The sequence below is a fragment of the Limulus polyphemus genome, unplaced genomic scaffold (assembly GCF_000517525.1).
Source record: "Limulus polyphemus unplaced genomic scaffold, Limulus_polyphemus-2.1.2 Scaffold7821, whole genome shotgun sequence".
Classification (NCBI taxonomy): Eukaryota; Metazoa; Arthropoda; class Merostomata; order Xiphosura; family Limulidae; genus Limulus; species Limulus polyphemus.
The window spans coordinates 24,002-34,266 of NW_013673431.1; the positions used below are offsets into that span (position 1 = coordinate 24,002).

The window sequence follows — 10,265 nt, forward strand, 5'->3', positions numbered from 1 at the left end:
CTCAAGAAGTCGGTAAGCCGTTTTAACGTTGTTAGAACAAACGGGCAAAAAGTTGTAGATAATGGTGAATTTGCCTTTTGACAAGTTTCTGCTGAAACTCCAAGGTTATCTTATCGTCTTTTGCTGTCGGGTCTGTGTTTTATGAAAGACAACTAAGAGTATGACTTATAAACAACACAAACTTATAGACTTTAAGCTACTCCAAGTCTTAGTATTCAGCATTGAATTGATTGATTTCAGTATCTAAAATGTGTATAAACTGAAAAAAGGGGATGGGGGTGGGGTGGGGCGAGTATTTTCTTCACAGCAGGTTACCTCCTGAAAGCTTATAACTCTAAAATTGATGTTTCAATTCTGCAGGTAGGCACATCGCAGATAGCCCATTGTGTAACTTTGCAATAAAAAGTTAAAACACAAATTAAGTAAGTTTTGCGACTGACGCCATCTATAGTTGGTTTGTAGTATACACCAATAAACATATTGTTCAACCTAGTGTTTAATTTTATAGTATACTTGATAGGCATTATTTTTATTCTATTATAATATACTAAATCTTATGTAAAAACAACAACAAAAAACATACTGTAACTAAACGTACGTGTGAATTTGTTATTACTAACATTGGTTGTTTACTTGTTTACATTTATTTTTCCGTTGAATATATTCATACATATGTCCCATTTGTTTAATTGATAAGACTTACCGTTTGATAGTTCAGGATTTTAGTTGAGTGTCCTTCATCTGTCTGTTGAGGTAATTCCGTTACAAAACATATAACTAGAAATAACGTCATTACTAAACATAACAGTAAAACCTTCACGTTGGTCCCTAGTCCCCGTAGGACAACGACACGTTTCGGTTTCCTTCTTCTTAATAGTTTTAGGCCTACGGTGTTAAATGTACCAGCTTGTCCTTCGACCATTTCCATCAGTTTACACCCTTGACGACTATATCGCGTTCTAGTGTTAAAAAAATTTCTGTAAACAAGTATATGAAAATTTTTATTGAAATATTTACAACGCTTCTAAGAAGACATTTAGCCTGAACATTCTTTCTGGACATAAGTGTACTGTGAAATCCGCTATTATCGAACTCTTTCTGGAGCTAACAGCTCCCATACGTTCACACACACCTGTTCCAGCAATGACAGGTGGCTAACGCACGCCTTTCGTAGAATAGTGTACTGTGTGTATTTTCACTATTAAATTAAAAATAACAGGAAAACAAAATCTCATTATACAAACATCACATAAACTTATATTTTACTTTACATACACACATGTAATTATGTTGGGTACGAATGGAAATATATGATGCAGAAACAATAATGGTTCCGACCACCAGGTGGCACATATGTCAAACCCAACCAACAAAGAATGAAACTAAAAATAGGTACAGACAGAGTGGATCTTGAAGGTTCTTGAAAGTAACACATTGATAGAACTTGTATGGGAAAAACATATGGTAATCGTCAACGTGTAAATGCCATAATGTTTTCAAACTATGTACTTGTTGAAATACTCCCATTTCTTTCTGAAGACAATAGGCATTTTTTATACATGTATATTGAAAACAGGAGTTCAGTACATAATAAAAGAAAATTCAATGTTCACTGTCCGTTCACCCAAATATCACAATCTTGAGGAATTATTATAATGTGTAGTATTATATTAGAAACGAAAGTCACTCTTCACATTGAACTATTGAAATGTAGGCGGAAATATCTTCATCAATTTTTGTTTACATACACATTTATGGTACTTGAATATTAATTTCTCAAAACGCGAAATACAATAATTTGGTTACATTTTCGTTCACAGTTCGATCTTTGCAAGTGTAAAATACTAGAAAAGGGATTAGTTGTGTGTCTATGCAGAGTCTTCTTTTTAGCCTTCAAGATACGTTGACAATAAATTCTTACACATACTTACTCAGACCATCCACAAAAACAAAAATATATTTTTACCTTAAATACCTTGGAAAGTATTTGCTTTCAGCTATAGTTCACAATGTTGTAATTTGTTTGTTAGCTAGATGGAGCTGCGGGTCTTAATGAACACGTTATTTGGTATAAAAAAGCTGTAAGTTTACTTCAAGTTTCCTCGTACATTTGAAACTAAATTAGACTTATGAGATAGTAGTGAAGCGTGTGGAGTTTCTCAAGATAGAGAGTTGAATCAGTTAGTGTGTTTTCGTGAAGTATTTGAATCTCTATTTGCTACCGCGCTTTTTGAGTTACTTTACAAGTAATTTGATTTTATGTTAGTCCTTGTATTGGAGAGATTCTAACGTCATTTGAACGTAGGCCTACAAAATGTTACGACACTGTATAAATACATCGTACTTGTATTTATAATTCATTGATGTTGAGGCTATCGAACGTCGCGTGAAATTTATTTATGTCGAGGATTTAGAGATTTCTAGAAGGGAGCAGACGATTAAGTGATAACATATAAATAGTACGAGATGAGCGGGAACAGCAGACAGACGAGAGACCAGAGAGTATTGAGAGCCAAAAGTAAAACAGAGTGAAAGAGAGTTTCAGTCAGAAAAAGGTTATGGAAACTTAAAATTAACCGTCGTAGAAGTGAAAGGCCTAAAGGTTGATATATTAAAATGAGATTAACAGTTTTCTGATAATTTAGGAGAAGGTATTCTAAAGCAACTGAACCTGCCTGTGTGGACTTTGACAAAAAACAGACGATTATTTGTAAGTAGGTCTATATGCACAAAACAGGCGTTTATTAGAAGTAGGCCTAAATACGAAAAAGCAGACGAGTATTGGAAGTTCAGGATACAACTGCGGTAACTAAACGAGGCAATATAAGTGAATTATACACTGATACTGTTGTGATGAAAAGAAAAGGAAGAGAGAGAGAAGAAAAGAAATAATTGAATTATACACTGATAGTGTTTAAGAGAAAAATAGTACAGCTTGTCAACTGAATTATAAAGCAGTTAAATGGACTTTTGACAAGAAGAAGACAACTGTATAGTATTTAAGATCCAACTATGATATACATAGTGTAAAACATTTTTGTACATGCGTTTAACTTGTTTTGAATATGCGTTGTTCATTGTTGAATTTATCACCAACAAGTCACAGACACCTACTGTAGAAGAATTTTTTAGCCCAACACACCCATATACTTACTTTAATATACAAGCTAAAAAGTAAGTAGCTTTGAAAGTATCCACTCCATTGTTCTTAAGCAAACCGACTAATCCCATTTTATTGGCAGTCATCACTGTTGCACCATCGGTCATAATGCAGAAGCAGTTCTGAAACCCACCATATTCATTATTAACAGACAAGTGTTGTATAAGTATCAAGTCTTTTTATACTGCTATCCAAAGGTTGCATCTTCAGAAGTTCTTAATGTATTGAGAAATCTTCATCGATAGTGTAGATAAAAATCAGCATTTGAGAATTTCCAATAACATTCGTACTTTCATCCAAAGCTATAAGTGTTAACATTTCTAAACGACAAATTTTAGTTTGGAGGAAACATGTTCATTTATTTTACTTACTCTCCTCGCCACAGTCTGATGAGATAATAATAATATACTTTCAAAACTTCTAGTCATTTTATTATCCCCAAATGTACATGCCGTTCTCACTTCACACTGTTTTACTACTTCCTCGTCTCTAAATGATTTTTAAAAAAATTCACAAGTATCAGAGAGACCTTGTATAATGCAGTAAGACTTGTAGTTTCAGAGTTTGTATACTTACTCAAAGCACGCACGTTTTTCATGTTTCCTTGTCAAGTCCTTCAAACTGTTAGTTGGTGATTCGTCTACATATTTGTCACACTTTATCTTGTGTTATGTGTTATAATGGCACTTTATGTTCATACTGGTCATACTTTATCTTGTGTTATGTATTATAATGGCACTTTATGTTCATACTGGCTATACTTTATCTTGTGTTATGTGTTATAATGGCACTTTATGTTCATACTGGTCATACTTTATCTTGTGTTATGTGTTATAATGGCACTTTATGTTCATACTGGCTATGTGCCATTATAATACATAACACAAGATAAAGTATGACCAGTATGAACATAAAGTGCCATTATAACACAATATAAAGTATAGCCAGTATGAACATAAAGTGCCATTATAACACATAACATAAGATAAAGTATGACCAGTATGAACATAAAGTGCCATTATAACACATAACACAAGATAAAGTCCAGTATGAACATAAAGTGCCATTATAACACATAACACAAGATAAAGTATAGCCAGTATGAACATAAAGTGCCATTATAATACATAACACAAGATAAAGTATACCAGTATGAACATAAAGAATACTTTATCTTGTGTTATGTATTATAATGGCACTTTATGTTCATACTGGTCATACTTTATCTTGTGTTATGTATTATAATGGAACTTTATGTTCATACTGGCCATACTTTATCTTGTGTTATGTGTTATAATGGCACTTTATGTTCATACTGGCTATACTTTATCTTGTGTTATGTGTTATAATGGCACTTTATGTTCATACTGGTCATACTTTATCTTGTGTTGTGTGTTATAATGTTGCCTTATGTTCATACTGGTAATACTTTATCTTGTGTTATGTATTATAATGGCACTTTATGTTCATACTGGCTATACTTTATCTTGTGTTGTATGTTATAATGTTGCCTTATGTTCATACTGGTCATACTTTATCTTGTGTTTTGTGTTACAATGGCGCCTTATGTCGTATTCCTTCGTAAGTATTTGTCACGTTGTCAAGGTTACTGGTGAACAGAGGATCGATGACAGAATAAGTATTAGGCAGTGAATTACATTACTATTTATAAGATAAAATATTTGTGTAACGTCATTGGTTATGTTATGTAATGTAACATTTACTGACAATGGTCCTCTTACAAGAATAACTAACAGCTGGGTGTTTACTTTTGTAAGTGTTCGGTAATAAATGTTTCTTACCATCAATTCTAATTTCATTAGTTCCACATTTCTGTGTGTAAATGGAACATTAAGATAAACTTTATATTTATGTTAAGAAGTTATTATTTTTACGTTTAAGTGATGACAAATAGTAAATAATAATTAGTATATCAGAGTTCTCAAGTAATTGATTTAGGAAATATTCTGTTGACAGGGGTACCTTAGGCGCGACGCGTTCACCTCTGTGTGTGTAGGGGGATTCCGGGGGCTCTCTCCCCGAAATAAATTGAAAAACTACAGGTAAATTCGTGCATTCTGAGCAATTTTAAGACTTTATAGGCAACATTTTCAAAGAGTATTTTATTATGGAATTCTTTAAAAACTGTAGAATTTCTTACCAACCCTACCACAAAATATCAATACTGCTTCCACGACAAAGTCTTTGCGTGATTTTACTCAACATTAAAATTTAATTACATGTACCAGAATGTTACTTATTATAATTCCATATAGCTTGTTTTAGTAATTCCTGGGTTCATATTTACAACAGGAATCTTTGTTGGCCATTATGATGGTTATCATTGAGCCAAGTGTTCCATGCTTGAAATGAGGTTTTGTTTTTTTGAATCAGTGAAAAATAATGTTTTTCTCCTGCATTTGGATGTGGTAGAACAATACAGTTTCTGTTTCACTATACGAGTCAAACATGTTGAAATTTCAACATATAAAAGCTAGGTTGTGATTGGTTGAGTGTTGATAATTGACCAGTGATCATGGACGATAAGTGCACACGGCCTTAGGCTTACGGAAATAAGCGAACTTAGTCGAATAGTAACGAATGAAAGAAATCAACTTGAGTTTTTAATTAACGAAATATATTTTTTAGATAATTCACATCAAGTGCGTGAGATTTACATATCACAGCATGAGAGCGTGTAAATGTGTGACATTTTCCTACGTTGCTCATCATACTTGTTAATACCTGTATTTATGTCTGGTTGAACAAATGTAAGATTATCGACAACCCTCGCAAGGTAATGTACAAACCTCTGAGACCTTTAGGCTTCAGTTTTATAAACTTCTAGTAGGTTTTGTAATAAACTAGCGTGTGCTTTAAATAAAATAATAGGTTGAACAATTCTTTCATATGTCACCTATGTGGTTTTAACTATATATTTCTTTTATACCACGTTTGTTCTGTGTTTACGCTCATGACGTTTAAGTAATAAAGTAAAATATGGACTATTTAAAAAGTGACAGCCTACACAAATATTACCATTTTTAACTCGTCATTAATCTCGTAGGATTAAATTGTAACTAGCGTTTTCATCCAACATCAACACCTTACCTCACCAGGCCACAGATTTGAAGATTTTCGCATACAGCCTATAGAATACATACAATATGAAAATTTAAATGATTTACATTTTAAACTTGTGTCGCGAAAACAGTCCTCTATTTCCCCAGACTGAGCAAGAGCAAGCCAATGAGTATTAGAAGGTATGTATATTTGGGAACAGTATTATTTAGATTAAGAGTTAACTAATAATTACTTCTATCATAACATTCTGAGAAATAGTGGTTCTACAGAATTTTATTTTAAACGTTTTACACAAAAATATGTTATCATCTTTTAAAGTATTACAATAGCACAGACAATCGATCAACTAGGCCTATTGACGTTCTAACCGACCTTTACGCTATTAGCACTAGTCCTTAAAATAATATATATATATAAGGACTGTATTATGTTGCATTAATTATTTTTCAAGTCTTCACTCAAATTTCCTAATGCAAGATAAACAATAAAAATCATTACGTTTATTACCATATTTTGAGATAACATATTATATCCTATTATAGAAATACTCTGCTATACTTTTTCCTTTAATATTACTTATTAAACAAAGTGTACATTTGCGATAAATATTAACAACATCAGTACAGTATTTACACCTTTCATAGATCTTCAGTTTTTCTTGAAATAATCACTCCAATGAATCTGAACAGTCAGTATAAGTACATTTTTTCTTGTTTTTATTGTTACGAAAAGAAACTACAACATACATATCTCGTGATATAAAAATACATATACGAGTGTTTACATTTTGCCGACTTCAATCTAACTTAGCTATATCATTACAGAGAAATTAGTAGTATTTGACTTGCAGTGATTTATTTCTCTACGTTGCATTAGGTTCACATACAAACAGCAGATCGTGCACCACCAATCGGAGTTTATAATCTAGTATATTACTCGGTTCTAAAAGTCAGCCATGCCGTGGGGACCTACAGGATAAAAGTTTCTCATTTGTTGGGTAGAATTAACTAACTTATATCCCAGCTTTTGTAAAACGTCTCCACAGGCTTTTTGAATGGTTAATATCTCTTCCCAGTGAAGTTCATCGACCCACCGAAAGATGACTCTGACAGGCTTTTTGTGAGTTGTAGGACTCTGAAGTTTACCATCGTGGTCATAAAACGTGTGAGTTAGTAAAGTGTTTATGCGTTTTCTCAGAAAAAAATCTATTCGGGGATGGCTAGGGAGTTCAAGAAAATTAAACAATTTTTTAGTTGTCTCGTATGGCCAGAGAGAAAGATCTTCAAAACGAAAACGAAAGAACCGTTGTTGATGATGTTTTTTCAGCGTTTCGCCAGCTGCTATATCCTTACGCATAGCTTCACAAAGAGACTCTGGGCTTCTGCAAGCATCACTTACGCACCAACGACGTTTATTGCGCGATGAGATTATGGCACGCGGGTCACGAACTAAATTAATAATTTTTAAACGATGAAACTCTGGTTCGTCTAACAGCATCGCTAGTTTAGCTAATCGAAGCCGAACAATTTTGAAGAGCAAGCTGGAAGACATTCGACAAGCCTTTGAGAGGAAGTGTTTACCCAGGCATCGTTCGGTTGGTGTAGAGAAACACCGACTTGGATTGGCTTGATATAAACAAGATTCTACGGGTCTTCGAAAACAAGGCCAAGAACAGTTTCTGTAGCGGAACAATGTATCACTGTTCCATTCTCCAAGACGAACCTACGAATAAGTTATTAGTATTAGGCCCATTACATTTTTCAAGACTACATTTATAATCTAGTCCCTTAGGAATTTTCAGTAATTAGAAAAGTACACAATAATATCATTCCAACTTCACCACAGCAGAACGTACTGTGTTTCAGACATACTACACATAGTATATTGTGTTTGCATACATAAAGTATCGTGTTTCGGATATACTACACTGTGTTTAGATACTTCTTTATGTTTAAGTAATGATTAATATATTTGTAGTTCTATAATAAACGTTTCTACTTATATATATATATATAGATAGATAGATGTATGTATGTGTACATTAGCTTACTGTCTACACATTTCTATATTCCTTTAAATATTTCTCACACTTAAAGTTAAAATAAAAGACAAAATGACGTATTTATCTACATAATCTCGTGACAGTAATAAACAGTACTAAGAGGACTTTTTTATCCCATTTAAAAGACGAAACCATTTCACAAATTGGAATTACAACACTTAACACATGCGATAATAATGTTATAAAATAAGTATAAATGACAAAACCATTATATACATTCGAATCCTTTGCTTGAAAATATATATGCGTGTATATCATATAAATATGATTTTGTTTGCTTCGTTATTTATATTCATGATATTATGTAATAACTTTTACCAGTAGAGTTGCTAAAATATTCTTAATTGTGACTAACAGGTAAACTACAAATATCCTCTGTGACCACACTGACTTAAGGTAGGCCATATTCGTGAAATTAATCGCGCCATCTATTTTTATTTAGAAACATACAGATGTTAATATATATATATTAGTTTGGAAACAAACAACAGCTTTAAATTCTAAATATTATTATAAATGTATATTATTTAAGAATTTCATATGATACACTATTCAAAGTTGTAAGCTTCAATATTAAATTATGTTATTAATCTTTACCCTAAAATCTGATTTCTAAACAATTTAACTAAAATTTATAATAATGACAATTCACTTAATTTCGTTCACACCTCAACATAATAATAAGAATAGAGCTTAGGCCACTACTATTTGTGTGTTGTACCAACTGGCCTGATTAACCCTGGTATTGGTCTTACATTAATTGCACATCATTTTGTGAAAATAGGACCCGTATTTAATAAACAATAAAATTAAGAGCTTTTATTATTTTACAAATAATAATAAATTTTTATTGACTTATTTTGATTTTATGAAAAAAAATCTATAATGAATTATTTCTACCTGCTGAAAAAAATCGTCAACATTTTCATATTCACAACGTGTAAGGTGGCGCAACGTCTTTATTGCAGCTTTTGTCTGTTCGGAGTCTAGTTCTCTGAAAAGATCGAAATACATAAAGGGTTCGTAGCGGTAGAAGACTCCAGGATAATTACTAATCATTTCTCCAGTAAAAGTAGACCCACTCCTCCAGTAAGCCTGCAGCAGAATAACGGGTTTCACATGATTTGTTGGTGATGGAAAATGTTTCACGGCAGCAACTTGCATTGTGGCTTCATTTTCTAACAGTTAAAAATAATATTTAAATAAAAAGAATTTCCATAAAAAAATAATTCAAAAATGTCTCTTAAAAACATTGTAAGTTTTGAATATTCTACCCGATATAATTTCTAAAAAAAACAAATTGTAATGTGATTACTAACACAGCCCAACAACTCGTAGACAAAACGTATGGAAAACTGGAAAGGTTTAAACTTAATTTGTCGAAGCTTATTTTCTAGCGACTCATCTTGTCGTCTGTTTATCGTAGCCTGGTTTATTTATTCATTAAATTAATTCGTTGTCTTAGCAGTTCTCTATGACACAATTGTTACGTTCCGTCAACTCCTTTTTCAGCGCACTGTTTCTGCTGTCTTTTGCATACACTGTTGTTACTGTTACTTATGAAGAAATAGTCTTCAAGCAGCTCTAGATCAGTGTTTCTGCCCGCTAGAATTGAAGTAAAACAAAACTATTGCTATTTACAGATGAATGTTCTGTAGGTTTTTTATTTTTGTGAAATCACACAAATCAAACAATGAAGGGATTTCATTGTCTACATATATGTTCAAAACTCGGGTAGACATTTAAAATTAAACAATGAAGGGATTTCATTGTTTATAAATATTGTTACATCTCCGTTCGTTAGTTAATTTTCCGTAAATTCGTTCCGACGAAACTTTAGCGACACAAGTCCTTACTTAATAAAACTGGTTTATTTTTTTCGAATACAACTTTACGATACACTTATTTTCAACAGTCGCGCTATAACAAACACTATAATTCTCAACAAACGTCTCACGT

The 10,265-nt window shown here is 32.4% G+C and overlaps 2 protein-coding genes across 2 annotated transcripts in view; both read right to left on the bottom strand.

Annotated features, from left to right (window-relative positions):
* Positions 1-810, bottom strand: part of LOC111089910 (carbohydrate sulfotransferase 4-like) — a 3,755-nt gene extending 2,945 nt beyond the window's left edge. Inside the window, exon 1 of the mRNA XM_022403168.1 lies at positions 704-810. Within this exon, the coding sequence (XP_022258876.1) occupies positions 704-793 (90 nt within the window). The 5' untranslated portion in view covers positions 794-810. The remainder of the gene's footprint in view (positions 1-703) is intronic.
* A 6,133-nt stretch (positions 811-6,943) lies between these two features.
* Positions 6,944-9,487, bottom strand: LOC106474888 (carbohydrate sulfotransferase 4-like). The gene is made up of 2 exons (XM_022403166.1): positions 9,207-9,487; positions 6,944-7,966 (listed from the first exon to the last, which is right to left on the bottom strand). Exons 1-2 carry the CDS (start codon positions 9,468-9,470, stop codon positions 7,187-7,189), a joined length of 1,044 nt encoding a protein of 347 aa, XP_022258874.1. The 5' UTR covers positions 9,471-9,487; the 3' UTR covers positions 6,944-7,186.
* Between the last annotated feature and the right edge of the window lie 778 nt (positions 9,488-10,265).